Below are 15562 nucleotides of genomic sequence, written 5' to 3' on the forward strand. Positions count from 1 at the left end.
TGATGAGCTCATGCAGGGGTCTGAGATGGCAAACCCATGCGAGGCGTGGCGCAGGAGGGCAAGCACCCGCTGGTAAACCCTTCCACTTCAGCATGTGGGCTGTCAAATGTTCCTGTTACTCTTGCCAGGCGAGGCAAGACTGTGGCCTCCCATAACAAAGAGCAGAGATACACTGAAGTGCTACCACAAATGTCTGTAGTCAGGCCAGCATTTCCTGCGCAGGAGATTGATGTGGTTCACAGAATTAGAAGGAGCCTGGAGTGTTGACTGGAATAAGCAATGCGAGTGATCCCGACCAGGTGAGCTTTGCCTGGGGCAGCTGCTCCCTAGTGCCCCCTGGCTCAGGTGTGTGCTTTCTGGACAATGTAGGTGTGTGATACAGGCAGTTTCTGCATTTGCTGAATTTATTTTGCTGCATTAATAATCTGTCTGCATTAGAATTGTACAGTAATAATCTGCATGCATTAATAATGTGCATTAATAATCTGTATGCATAAATAATGTATAATAATAAAGTGCATTAATAATCTGCATGCATTAATTACATGTATTAATAATTTGTATGCGTAAGTAATGTATATTAATAATGTGCATTAATAATATGTATGCATTAATAATGTGTATTATTAATCTGTGCACACTAATAATGTGCATTAATAATCTGTGTGCATGGATTATCAGTGTGCATTAATAATGTGCATTAATAATCTGTGTGCCCTAATAATGTGCATTCATAATCTGTGTGCAATAATAATGTGCATTAATAATATGGGTGTATTAATAAAGTGTATTAATAATATGCATGTATTAATAATCTGCATGAAAAATCTGTGTGCATTAATACTGTGCATGAATAATCTTGGCTTTTCTCTGGAGCTCATCCTCTTCCTCTTTGTCTTTTTCTCTCTATTAACTTGAGTGTTTATTCAAGGCTAATAATCACTATATCAGCCCTAGAGCTGAAAGCTAAAATGTGCCCAGGGTGCTAGGAGGGGCTACGCTATGTTTGCTTCCCAGCATGTTGTGCGGATCTGAAAGAAATAGATCTGATTTACAAGCTCAGGTTATGGACTGGGACAAAGAGTGTGAGACGCACTCCAGAGCAATATGGGACACGCCCAGAGTATTTGGGACACGCCCCAAAGGAGGAGCTTAGTCTCCTACAGAGACACAACTGTCCACCACCCCCACCCTCTCCTCAGAGCCTCATGTCCATGTCTCCTGTACATGGCAGCAACTTAATTATAGCTTAACATTAGCTTTGCTGGAGCTTAATTTTACCTTTACTGCTACACTTGTCTATTATTCCATATCCCCAAATGAACTGACCATGATCAGGACGTGCCTACGCCCTCTTACTCTCTCTCTCTCTCTCTCTATCTATCTCTCTCCCCTTTTCCTTTGTTGTGGTTAGTTCATTTGGGTGGGGTGGTCTGTTTTTGGCTCAGAACACACACACACACACACACACACACACACACACACACACACACACAGACGAACACACAGTACTGGGTGTAGGCGTGACTTTGCCATGCTCAGCTGTTTGTCAGCTGCATTCCCTGCCTGGCCAGCACATATCACACATTACTCTCTGATTCACTACCACTCTGACTAGGTTCTCTCCATCCCCACAGCCAGTGAATACACACATTACAGTCAGAATTACAATTAGCCACACTCTCCCATAGCTTACTAATATACTCACCCAAGGGCAGATGTTTCAATTGACTGGATCTGTAAGGTTTTGAGAACCAAGTATGTCTCATAAATACATGCCTGGCTTTTGAAATCAAACTGTCATGATGGTGATTTCACTCCCCTGCCTCCCTAGAGAGACTTGAAAGCTTCCAAAACTTAAAAATGAATTGTGTCTATAATTAGCATGTTCTGTTGAGGGGCACGACCCTTTATTTCTTCAAGGAAGAAATCACTTCAGGACCCCACTGCAACCCCCCCCCCCCAATAATTTCCACCGCTGCGCACAGCACAGAACACTGAACACTGAAGCGTGTACTAATCTAGTCCCTTGCCGGGAAGTTCTTCTCTCCTCAGTGACAGTGAGACTTATTTGTAGGACACGCTTTCTTTAGTAAATGTATGACAGTAAAAAGACCAAAGATGCCTGAAGGACTAGAAGGCTCACAGTGGCCTGTGATAAGAATTGTGACCCTGTTTGCTGAAACTGTCCTCAGATTGCTTTCACACCAAAAGTGGAGCACATATTCGTTCTGTTGGGGAACGACTAAGCAAACCAGGATCAAAGGGGAAAAAAAAAGACAAAATTGCGCTCACTAGCCGTAACCACCTGGCCGTATCCACAGTGAGTCCCTGGGGCCCAGAACCAATCAGCCTGTGTTGAGGTGGAGGAGCTCGGAAGCTGAGGCCAGGGCGGAGGCCGATGGAGGGCCTGGAGGCATCAGCAGCATCACTGCCCACAGCAGGGTGGAGATAAGGTGGAGACACGATGGCCTCCTTGGCCGTCAGGGCCCTCCATTAGTCTTTGCTATGGGACATGTAAGATTGCGACCATCTTTAATTTTTTTTTTTGGCGACGGGGGGGGGGGGGGGGTGCTGCTGGTATTTATGGATATAAATGACCACATAACACAAAGCCTTAGGATGTGTGTGTGTGTGTGTGTGTGTGTGTGTGTGTGTGTGTGTGGTGTGACAGAAAACTATTGACTTTCCCTTCATTTTCAGAACTCTTCTTTACTCCCATGATGCTTCCAGGCTGGTGTTCTTGTTTCGAGGCAATGGGCCCTTTGAACTGTAGACGCTGCACACACCACACATGACAACACAGGGAGTGCACACGCCCTGAGGTTTACAGCACAGTTAAACCACCTGCTGAAGGGGAGTTAGCACTTAAAATAACGTTTTACGTAAAGGGGTCTCTCTATTTAACTGTTTATTTTTTGACAGAGATCTTGTACCGCACATTTTAATCTCAAATGAGAAGAAAGATAAGCATTTCTATCTGCTGTCCCAGGAACTGTGATTAGTAATAACTTTTCCTTAATTTTTCCTAGGTTTTCCTAGGAGACAGCAAATTGTTTTTGCAAGTTTCTCTGGAGAAGAGTGTCTGTAAACATAATGTAAACATAAGTAGCAAATAGAGGCTGTTTGCCCACAAACTATAGTTTACAACGTTCACCATAAAATCTGGACATAGGTGTTTTTTCTGGAATATTCTGAAGCAAAATGTCAAATTAGAACGTTATAGGGTTTGTGAGAGTGTAACGCATTTAGCCTCATACCACCTTAACTATTTTTAAAATAGTTCATATCCTGACTTAGATAAAATAAAATAAAAACGTGAAAATGAGTTTTACTCTATGTGGATTACACAGCATCTATGGACTAAACAATGTACATGCTCACCGAGCAGTTGAATGCGTAGAGGGGGCGTGTGCGGGAGGCGGCGTTAGGACCACGCAGCCTACCGGCAGCGAAGGCGTAGCGGGCAGAGCGGCGGTAGCCACAGACAAAGGCGCGAGGAGCAGCTCAGTCCTGCAGCATCCACACCCACCCACACACGCGCAGCACCGCTGGTAAGAGCCGCACCGGCACACTTCCACATCACACACGAAATACGGTTTGTGATTGATAACAGTTGCGTCGCTTTTTCGTATCTGATTTTGCATGTGTTTTGGGTTGTAATAAGACACAGGAGGATGTGTGGAGGATTTTGGCGTGTGGTGCTGGTTGAATGAGCAGGTGGTTCTGAGGCAGCGGTACCCCAGAAATGACCCGAGAGCGCGTGGCGTCACCCGGGGAGTCACCTCCAGTGCTAGGCTTCTGAACAAATATGAATCTTGTGTTATTTCTCTATGGAAATAAAGAAGTTGATTTAAAGTTTTCTTTACCTTGTTGTAGCTGATAAAAAATATAATGTATATGAATCACTTTAATTTGGCAAAAATATTTATAACTCGGTTTTGGGTCAAAATCATGACTGAAGTTTGTAATGGGGATATTGAGGTAACGATATCGTGGTCTTTTTTTTCAACGGGGGATTGCGGTGTGTGAGTGCGTGCTTGCGTGTGTGTGTGTGTGTGTGTGTGTGTGTGTGTGGCAGACCCAGCCTCAAATTGCTGTAGTGCAGCTCGTGCCACTGGGATACAATGGAACGGGCTCGTGCTGAGCTTGCGGACCTGCCCCGAGAGACCATTCGGTTCACGTTAAGGCCATTTGACATAACCGGCCATTCTAATCCAACACCTTTTGTAAAAACCAATATACTGGAGGAGTTCCGTGCGAGCAGCGAGGTTTGATCTCAAAACGATATTTTTATGACTGTGAGATGTCATTGTAGATATGGAGTAATTTAAAGTAATTCTGTGTTGACAGAAGGACACAGGGTAGTATAGCGTTTATTTAGATTGAAGGTTGCCTATTGATCGAATGGTAGTAGCCTCGTGGTGATAAGACGTGGATTCGTTTCACGTATGCAGTGTGATAACGCGATAGCTCGCCTGAAGAGATTTCTGGGCATGCTGACTTCTGGTACAGTAGTGTGTGTGTGTGTGAGGGGGGGGGGGTCTATGTATGTGTGTGTGTGTGTGTGGGGGGGGGGGGGGGGGGTGGGTTCTATGTATTTGTGTGTGTGTGTGAGTGTGTGTGGGGGGGGTCTATGTATGTGTGTGTGTGGGGGGGGGGGTGGGTTCTATGTATTTGTGTGCGTGCGTGTGTGTGTGTGTGTGTGTGTGTGTGTGTGTGTTCAGAATGACATTTGGGGTGGTGACTAGTAGCACTGGCAGTAGAAGTGGCCTTTCAGTGTGTTGGATATTGTCACTGGTGAGAGTGATGGAGTGGAAATAGGAGTGGGTGACACCAGACATCTTCCTGAGACAATGGGCCTTCCTAAATGACGTAGCATGTGTGTGAGATTTACCACTGTCCATTAGAGCTAGCAGATGGGTGTGTGGCCGGCCCTCTGTCAGCTGTGAAGCACGTCTAATTCCCACTCAGCTGCACCGCATGCAGCAAAATGGCTCTCAAGACGCGTGTGTGTGTGCGTGTTTGTGTGTGTGTGTGTGCGTGTGTGTTGGGTCACTGAAAGGTATGTTAAAATAGCAGTTTACTAATAGTTGAAAAGGGTTAAACACACACACAAACACTCTCTCTGTCTCACACATACACACACACACACACACACACACATACATATCTGCCACATGGGCGGTACCCCCATGTGTTTTGCTCCATAACATCGTCCTAAATGTGTGTTTGACTTCAGGGCTTACTGTGTTTGGTTGTTTTATGTATTTATCTTATGTATTGATAAAAGTCATTATTTTGTCATGCTACAGTAGGTGTGTGTGTGTGTGTGTGTGTGTGTGTGTGTGCGTGTGTTGTTCTGTGTGTTGTTCTGTGTGAAGTGTGGTGTTGGGCAAAGGGACCCAGGCTTTAATTGGAAAAGCTGTTGCAGTCCCCTGCAGGCGGTTGCTCTGGATACAGGCCCAGGTATAAATGCCACAGATTGCCCTGTCGACACGGCGTCCACTAGTGCTAACCACTAACCAGCCGCACAAGAAGCGGACGTAGTCGTTGCTAGCCGCCTGTAAATCTCTAATGGAAGCTCTCGTCCGGCAAGCAGAGGCTCGTCAAGGTCAACGATCGAACTTTGTTAAAAAAATAAATAAACCCCCAGCGTGATCCGAGAAAAGACCTCAGCAGGAGTGTTGTGTCTGGAGGCCCCAGCAGAGACGTAGAAACGCCGGTGGAGGAGAGGGTGTTCTCACCACCACCATCTCGCGTCAGAGCCATGCGGCTCTTTGTTCGAGAACGAGATGGAAAAATACGGGGGGTGTGGATCCTGATCAACGAGCCCGGTCCCGGTCCCTGGCCCGCCCGCTCGACAACCATCCGCTCTGTGTTGGTGGCTGTTAAAGAGTCAGACAGTCAGACAGAGAGCATGTCCTGTCATTAGCGTCTAAAGGTTTATGCAGCAATTAAGGATGTTTTTAAGCTCTGAGCATGATAGGGGCCAGAAGCATACACACACACACACACACACACACACATAAACATACACAGGGCACCTAATAGACTGTTCACCCAGACCCCTGCGGGCTTCATCTTCCTCCTGTAAGCATATTCTTGTCTCACACTGAGAACCTGCTGCTATAGTCTGTAAGTGTGTAACAGTGTAACAACGGCTGCCAATGCCATGATACAAGCTCAGCTAGTCTGTGTGTAGGGTTTTTTTTTTTTTTTTATTATTGACGGACGTGACCTAATCTTAACCCTTTCCTTTTGATACATACTTGTGATCTGACTGTAATCCTCATTTGTAAGTTTTCTTGTGGAGATACACGGTGACATCTAGATTTGTTGAGATTTGCTACAAATCTGTAATGTGTATATAAGGGGAAAAGGCTATTTTTTGCTGCAAAACCAGGAATTCTAAATACAGTCAGGAGAACCTTCTTTCAAGTCCAATGTCCTAAAGAGCAAAACGTTTTGCTCTGACTTTCAGTGAACCAGATCATTTAAGGACGTGAACACCTCGCAGGTTAAATATCAGTCTGTGAGCTTTGTCATATGTCTGTTCAGTTTTGTTCTGTGAAAGAATTTCTGGATTTGCACAGAATGTTGGGTATTGTAGTTTGATGGAGACAGGGAGACAGTGGCACTTTTCTTTCATGTCAGTTCTTCTATATTGCCGCTCGGCTGGTGTTTGCTTTTCTCTTTTGTTCATCTTTAATCTGGTTTGTGGGACTTGCTCTCTTTCCTGCACTCTCATGGGAATGACATGCATGAAGCCTGTCTCAGTGTAGGAGCATTAAAACTTCAACACACATTTTACTCATATAAAATGTCTCCAGGGGAGGGATTATATTTGGGGTGGTTGTTGTGAGCAGGAAGCGGTGTTGGGGTTTCAGCCTACACAAGTTCTTCTGTCCTGTGGTGTGTGGGGGTGTGTGTGTGTATTTGAGGGTTATTTGAGGTCTCTTTAGAGGATTTATGCATGAACAGTGAAAAAATACAGGCAGGACAAACTGACACTTCAAAATCTAAAAAAAGTCAAATTAGCCCAGAGCAACAACCAAGCGGAGACAGGAAATAAACTGAGGACACGAGGAGACACGGACACAAAGGCAGACGTGTCAGACTGAAGCAAAGCACTGCAAGGTGGCCTCGTTGTCATATTAGAACCACTGGCCATGCCAACCTAACAGAGCGTTCATTCTGATTTCTGATCAGTTTTAGCAATGTTCATAGAAATGTTGAGCCTGGTCTATTGAATCCTGGTCTGAACCTTAACTGCAAACTTCCCAGGTCTTAATCTGAACTGCTAGCTTTCCAGGTGTGTTGAACGCTAGCCAGTTAAGAACGTCCACCAGTGAAGTAAGAGGAAGGTCCAGGAGGAGAGGCGGGGGATGGAGTTGCCCTGGGCAACAGGAGGGGCCAGGAACAGGAAGATGCTCGTATCGTTTTAGGGAGGTGTTCCCCTGAGTCAAAAGCCCACAACTGGTCCACTTCAGGACAGGCCCTGTGATTGGTGGGGAGATTATTGACGACAGGCTTTTTGTGTGACAGAGGGGTTAAGATTATATCTGGATATTGAGGAAAGGATATTGATTGAGTGGAGGAGGAGCTATATCAGGGTGTGAATGAATAATGTATGTGAGACAGACTGATCTGAGAGATATGAGTGTGTGTGTGTGTGTGTGTGTGTGTGTGTGTGTGTGTGTGTGTTAGTAAGTACATGCATAGTCCAGAGAGATTTGGTGTAATTGGTAATCAATTGGTTTGAGACTGAAGGATTATACAAGGAAATGTGTGTTAGTGGGGGAATGGGGCAACAGGATGTGTGTATTGACAGGGTGGTGGGGTGACAGAAGGTGAGAGAAAGGTTTGAAGTTTGAGTCTACTGAGATTTATCATCCCAGGGGCAGTAAAGAAGCAGATGTCAGCAACTTAAATAAGAGTGATGACCTAGAGGTTAGTTATTAACATATCCGCCCAGTCATGCACACTTATACACTCGCTTACATACTCACTGACACACACACACACACACATACACACACACACTAGCATAAGTAATAGGGACTTGACAAGAATGGGAGTGCACTGTGTTTGTGTGGGAATATATTTAGATCCAAATGTCTCCAGGATGACTCACATTATGGGGACATTTGGGTGGGTGCAATCAGGTTTTTTAAGATGAAAAATTCAGCTTCTAAATGTCTTGGCAAGGTGGGTTTAGGTGTAGGCATTTTGGGGATTTATTAAATAGAGATTTATTTTATTACAGTAGTTACTGAGAAGTCAAAGGAAATGACCCACAAAGAATTTCTGTGTGTGTGTGCGCGTGTGCGTGTGCGTGTGCGTGTGCGTGTGCGTGTGTGTGTGTGTGTGTGTGTACACATAGGGGTATGCATATATGTGTGTGTGTGTGTGTGTGGACGTATGTGAACATGCTATATTGTGTACATGCAGTAGCAACAGTTCTTTACTAATCAGAAGCAGAAGGTCTAATTGAGGAGATGGAGAGTTTTTCCAGAGATGGACCCCAGAGAGCAAAGGAAAATGAATGGAGTTTTTGTGTGTGTGTGTGTGTGTGTGTGTGTGTGTGTGTGTGTGTGTGTGTGTGTGAGGCTAGCATAAAGGCAATTGTGTTACTTAGTTTGTCACTGTCTGCTTTGACTGTGCAGTATCTGTGTGTGTATGTGTGCGTCTGTCTGGCACATCTTTCATAGTACCATTCGTTTGTAAGTGTGTGTGTGTGTGTGTGTGTGTGTGTGTGTGTGCGCGTGCTTGCCTGTCTGGCACTTTCACACATTTTTGGTAGTATCATTGCTTTGTTTGTGTGTGTGTATGGCTGGCAGGGCCGTTTCGCTACTAAGGGTGTGTGCGTTCACACGTGGTTGGCAGGATGAGCTACACTGGTTACTTTGGGGCTTTTATTTTCTTTCATCTACTTAATCTTTTAATTCTCTCCAAATCGCCGATGTGAAAAGCTACAGTTAGCAGTAGTGCTAAGCTACAGAGAGCTACCTCCCCTCCTCTGTTTGTCTCTTTGCCTGCCTGTCTTTTGGAGCATGTAGACGGTGCTTACCATTGAAAAGGAGCAGCTGTTTTTTGAGGATTTTGGCATCTGTCCACCTAAGCACCATACTTTGGTGTCCAACTGTCCAACTTAGTACTGTCCTTCTCACTGGAGAGAGAGAAAGAGGGGGAGAGACGAGGAGACAGAGTGAACACAGTAGCCAATATATCCCTGTCTTTGTTATAACTAGAGTTAGACAGATTTTAAAACATGCCAATTTTGGCCTCAGTCGCTGGAATGTCCAACTGGATCTGTGGTAATGAGATGAGCCCTGTGCTTCTCCAGTTCTGGAGTTCCCCACCTTCATTATCAGCACATAGTTCGCTTAGTTCGGTTCAGTGGACTTTTAAGAGGTGCCCTGGTTGGCATGACATCTGGTCCAAACCCCGAAACCCGAAACCAGAAGAATAAAGCGATAAAGTGATCTGTTAACTATTGACTCTGTGATACGTTAAATCACTGAGCAGTTAAAATAGGGGTTCAAGCACGCACAGTGCAGAGAGTACAGACACAGTCGTTGCCAATCCTGAATCCTATATCATGCGGTTCTGCGACCCGGTGAGACCACTTGTTCCTCGTATTGAAAGTTCAAAGGCAGTTTCCCATCAGCCACGCCCGTCTAGCCCTTTGGCTTCAGTACAGTTCAGACCCAGCTCCGAGGGGCTCTGTATTGGGTAGTAGTATCTGTATTGGGTAGACCAGCCCGTCAGCTAATACATACTCCGTAGACGTCCCTCTATTCCTCATATATACTCAACAGCGCCGCCTACAGTTACAACACAGACAATGGCAAGTGAATTCAGCTAATATCCTCTGTGCCTTTGCCCGGTATGGAGTGAAGGTACCTGGACAGGGATAAGGGTTTGGAGTGGAGCTGTGGGAGAGGAGAGACGTGAGCTGCGTGTCTGGAAACGCAGGTCTACGCAGGTCCTCCTGGAGCTCAGCGATTGGGCTTTGACTAGCTGGGCTGAGGTAGATAGACTTCGGCAGCAGGAACGTGGATGTCGGGAGGGAGAGTCTGTGCAGCTTTCAGAGGGTTCAGGATGCTTATGTGATTGGAAGTAACCCTGGGATTACTTATGGTTGGATGGTGTACTGTTACTGCCATATGTAGACTTGTAGTCTACACACACACACACACACATGATTTTCTAGGTAGTGATTAATTTATAGGTCTGAGTAGGCAAAGCTGTAAATAGTCACTCTTTCCTCTTTGCCCAGTTTTCTGTAGTCTGACGTGAAAGTGAAACTACATTATATTTAGACTAGTTCTGCAGTTCATATAGAAGTGTAGAGGGTTCTACTGGAGCGTGTCGCTGTTACCATGGATACGAGACAAGGGGCAAATGCAGCATAATGTAAAAAAGCATGAGTAGAATATATTTCCATGAATTCCTGTGCGCACATGTGTGTGTATGCACACTTACTGATTTAATGATTTAACTCACATGTGCGTATATGCACACTTACTGATTTAATGATTTAACTCACGTGTGTGTGTATGCACACTTACTGATTTAATGATTTAACTCACGTGTGTGTGTATGCACACTTACTGATTTAATGATTTAACTCACGTGTGCATATATGCACACATACTGATTTAATGATTTAACTCACATGTGCATATATGCACACATACTGATTTAATGATTTAACTCACATGTGTGTGTATGCACACATACTGATTTAATGATTTAACTCACATGTGCGTGTATGCACACATACTGATTTAATGATTTAACTCACATGTGCGTGTATGCACACATACTGATTTAATGATTTAACTCGCATGTGCGTGTATGCACACATATTGATTTAATGATTTAACTCGCATGTGCGTGTATGCACACATATTGATTTAATGATTTAACTCACATGTGCGTATATGCACACATACTGATTTAATGATTTAACTCACATGTGCGTATATGCACACATACTGATTTAATGCCTGCAGTAAAGTAACTCCTCCTTTCTCTAAAAGTGTCTGTCCACCGAGGCCCTACAGCAAAGCTGAAGCTCATCAGTATGGATGCTCTTGAGCAGTCATTTGTGCTGAAAATAGGACACACACACACACACACACACACACACACACAACTTGACTGAGCTATGTGTGTGTGTGTGTGTGTGTGTGTGTGTGTGTGTGTGTGTGTGTGTGTGTGTGTGTGTGTGTGTGTGTGTGTGTGTGTGTGTGTGTGTGTGTGTGTAAGGTGCCTTTGCCTTTGGAGTGTGGAGACAATATCCAGGTTGCATGCAGGTGTATTGAGGCAGGACTGTGTTGTGAATGGGAGGGAAACGTTGGCTGGGGGGGTCCAGTGTCCTGAATGAAATATTGATGCTCTGTCCACTGGCTAAGGTTCACTTTCCCATTCCGAGTGGATTTCATCTGTTCCACAAGTCGGACAGGTTTCTATTTCGGTGTGTGTGTGTGTGTGTGTGTGTGTGTGTGTGTGTGTGTGTGTGTGCGTGTGCATGCTATCAGGTCTAATCAATGAAGAGGCTTCTAATTGATTGCACAAGGTTGAATTCTTCTTACTCCAGAAACACCTGAGGGAGAGAAAGCTAGAGAGAGACAGATGAGATAAATAGGGAAGAGTGAGACCGATGAGAGAGAGACAGATGAGATAAATAGGGAAGAGTGAGACCGATGAGAGAGAGACAGATGAGATAAATAGGGAAGAGTGAGACCGATGAGAGAGAGAGAGACAGATGAGATAAATAGGGAAGAGTGAGACCGATGAGAGAGAGACAGATGAGATAAATGGGGAAGAGTGAGACCGATGAGAGAGAGACAGATGAGATAAATAGGGAAGAGTGAGACCGATGAGAGAGAGACAGATGAGATAAATGGGGAAGAGTGAGACCGAGGAGAGAGAGACAGATGAGATAAATGGGGAAGAGTGAGACCGAGGAGAGAGAGACAGATGAGAGAAAGATGGGGGGGGGGGGGGGGGGGGGGCAGAATGGTGTTTACTTGCATTATGCTGTTCTCTAACAGTAGCAGTTAATGTTGGACGTTACTTGTTGCTAGTTTTCTACTAGTCTAATGATGTAATTACCGACACATTGCATTCAACAGCTGATTTGTAAATTCCCGCATGTAATAAACAAAATATCTGTTCAACAGATTAGGAAACTAACTTCACCTGTTTTGTATTTGTCTTGTCCATGTAGTTACCCATAATTCCACAGTGCCCGACCTAACCTCACCGCCACCACGGACGCCCCAACAGAACCCGTTGCCATGGAGCTGGACTTCGGTCACTTCGACGAGCGGGACAAAGCGTCCCGGACCCCGCGGGGTGGGCGGGCCAACGGCCTTCCGAGCCCCACCCACAGTGCCCACTGCAGCTTCTATCGCACACGCACCCTGCAGGCACTGACCAATGAGAAGAAGGCGAAGAAGGTGCGTTTCTACCGCAACGGCGACCGCTACTTCAAGGGCATCGTGTACGCGGTGGCGAACGACCGCTTTCGCACATTCGATGCGCTGCTGGCCGACCTGACGCGCTCGCTGTCTGACCACATCAACCTGCCCCAGGGTGTCCGCTTCATCTTCACCGTGGACGGCACTCGCAAGATCTCCACCCTGGACGAACTGGAGGAGGGTGAGTGTGTGTGTGAGTGTGTGTGTGTTTGTGTGTGTGTGTGTATGTGTGTATCTGTCCCACACAAGACCTCATGGTCATGACGTTCCAGGATTGGTGTTACCCATTATAACTAATGATTTTGTTGATGATCAATTATTTATTAGTAGTATAACAAAACTATCATTAATTATCCATTATTAGTAATTAGTAGTCCTAAATTGTTCAGTATTAGATTATACTGAGGCTCTGTTCAGTATTAGAATGTACTGAGGCTCTGTTCAGTATTAGAATGTACTGAGGCTCTGTTCAGTATTAGAATGTACTGAGGCTCTGTTCAGTATTAGATTGTACTGAGGCTCTGTTCAGTATTAGAATGTACTGAGGCTCTGTTCAGTATTAGAATGTACTGAGGCTCTGTTCAGTATTAGAATGTACTGAGGCTCTGTTCAGTATTAGATTGTACTGAGGCTCTGTTCAGTATTAGATTGTACTGAGGCTCTGTTCAGTATTAGATTGTACTGAGGCTCTGTTCAGTATTAGAATGTACTGAGGCTCTGTTCAGTATTGGATTGTACTGAGGTTCTGTTCAGTATTGGATTGTACTGAGGATCTGTTCAGTATTAGATTGTACTGAGGATCTGTTCTGTATTAGAATGTACTGAGGCTCTGTTTAGTATTAGATTGTACTGAGGCTCTGTTCAGTATTAGATTGTCTGAGGCTCTGTTCAGTATATGAGTAGGAGTAGTAGTATTGTGGCTCTGATGACATGAGCAGCGTGTCTGGTGAGACCCACCCTGGTCACCTGCCGAGCTCAGGCCTGATTGGTCGGCCTGAAGCCAACCTGCTGCCAGATTTGCTGTCAGGTTGCTATGTCAACGGTAATCTGCCCATTTTCATGTGGTTTAGCAACTCCTAATCTTACTCTTATAAACACACATGTACACGTGTGCGTTCACAAACACACATTCGCGATTCTCCTGGAGACTGAAGTGGTGTGCGTGTGTGCGTGCGTGTGTGCATGTGCGCGTATGTGCGTGCGTGTGTGCATGTGCGCGTATGTGCGTGTGTGTGCGTGTGTGTGGTATGAACATATGTGACAAAGAGGCTCTCAAATAGTTTAGTTTGGAAAAACTTTGCTTTCTTGTGTGCATTGTGTGTATGTGTAAACAATTGAGAGAGGTATGAGAGAGAGAGAGAGAGAGAGAGAGAGAGAGAGAGATTGTAGACAGGGGGAGAGGGAGAGAGAGTAGACAGGGGGAGAGGGAGAGAGAGTAGACACAGAGAGAGAGAGAGAGGAGAGAGAGAGAGAGAGAGAGAGAGGAGAGGAGAGAGAGAGAGAGAGAGAGAGAGAGAGAGAGAGAGAGAGAGAGAGGAGCGCGAGCATGTTTCCATTGGCATGTGTGAGAGTAGAAGCAATTTGGAATAATTTATCTCTGGTTCCCAGAGAGCAGAGATTTAACAGATTTATCATCATCACTTCACCTCTGCCTCTCTCTTGGTCTACACTCTCTCTCTGTTTCCCTCTCTCTCTCTCTCTCTGTCTAGTCCTCTCACTTTCTGTCCACTCTCTCTTTCTGTCCACTCTCTCTTTCTGTCCACTCACTCTCTCTTTCCACACTCCTCTCTGTCTACTCTCTCTCTCTGTCTGCTCTCTCTCTTTTCCTTCTGTCTGCTCTCTCTGTCTACTCTTTTTCTCTCTCTGTCTACTCTCTCCCCTCTCCCCTGTCTACAATTCTCTCTCTCTCTCTCTCTCTCTCCTCTCTCCCTCCTCTCCCCTGTCTGTCTACACTCTCTGTCTCTCTCCAGAGCTGACACATCTTGTCAGGCTCCTGGCTCTGGAGAGAGACAGAGAGTCACAGGCCAGCCCCGTAGTCTTGCAGTCCAACACAGCAGGAGCACATCTGAACATGAAACGGTCCCCAGTGTCCCTCTCCCCGTCCACACTCGGAGATCTGTGGCCCTTAGTAACATTGATGCAGTTTTGACGTCCATTTGTAATGGAATAGCACAGTGAACCAAAGTTTTTAAAACACAGCGTTTAAAGTGGGTGCTCTTACCACTTGTAGTTCTGGATTCTCTAGTGTGTGTGTGTGTGTGTGTGTGTGTGTGTGTGTGTGTGTGTGTGTGTGTGTGTGTGACACAGAGAGGTGAGAGGTAGTGGGCTGTTGTGGACATCGTCCTAGTGCTATACAGTAATGCTCCCCTAGTTGTTTCCAATCTCCTGACCTACATTTGAATATCTGTAGTATACTGGAAACACATGAACATAAAAATATGGCAGAAACTGTGTGTATGTGATAGAGAGAGAGGGGGGGGGGGGGTGGGGGGGGGGGGGTGGGGAGAAGGAGAAGGAACTTGTTCACCCCCGGCTGTAACGGGTCTGGAGCTGATTTTGTTCTGCTTGAGCTACTGTCTGCTCACCTCCTCATTATTATCCACACACACACACACACACACACACACACACACACACACACACCACACACACACACACACACACTCACTCACTCTCTCTTTCATATACATTCTCTCTTGCTCTTTCTCACTCCCTCTCACCCTCACACACACACCTACATACATTGCTCTCTCTCTTCTCTCACACACACACACACACACACACACACACACCACACACACACATGGCTCACTTTCTCTCACCGATCCTCTCAGCCACTCTGACTGAGCTGTAGATCTTTCTTCAGGATATTTACGTGAGCACAGAGTTGGGGGATCACAGGCAGGCAGACACACGTAGTCTGGCACAGTCGAGCGCCTCCTCCACCGACACAGACCTGTAGCGCTGCTCCATGTGTGATTCTAGTCAGTAGTCCAGCTGTAACTGCCGCTGTTTGCATCATTACAGCCGCCTGGCCCCGGCTGTAAGACACCCCTGCATGTGTT

General features: G+C 45.6%; 1 protein-coding gene across 1 annotated transcript in view; it reads left to right on the forward strand.

The window, feature by feature from the left end:
- Positions 1–3479: 3479 nt before the first annotated feature.
- The window catches only part of LOC143518776 (neuronal migration protein doublecortin-like), a 48696-nt gene continuing 36613 nt past the window's right edge, over positions 3480–15562 (forward strand). Inside the window, exons 1-2 of the mRNA XM_077011534.1 lie at positions 3480–3554; positions 12245–12678. Of these exons, the coding sequence (XP_076867649.1) occupies positions 12315–12678 (364 nt within the window). The 5' untranslated portion in view covers positions 3480–3554; positions 12245–12314. The remainder of the gene's footprint in view (positions 3555–12244; positions 12679–15562) is intronic.

This window comes from Brachyhypopomus gauderio, chromosome 7, assembly GCF_052324685.1.
Source record: "Brachyhypopomus gauderio isolate BG-103 chromosome 7, BGAUD_0.2, whole genome shotgun sequence".
NCBI lineage: Eukaryota > Metazoa > Chordata > Actinopteri > Gymnotiformes > Hypopomidae > Brachyhypopomus > Brachyhypopomus gauderio.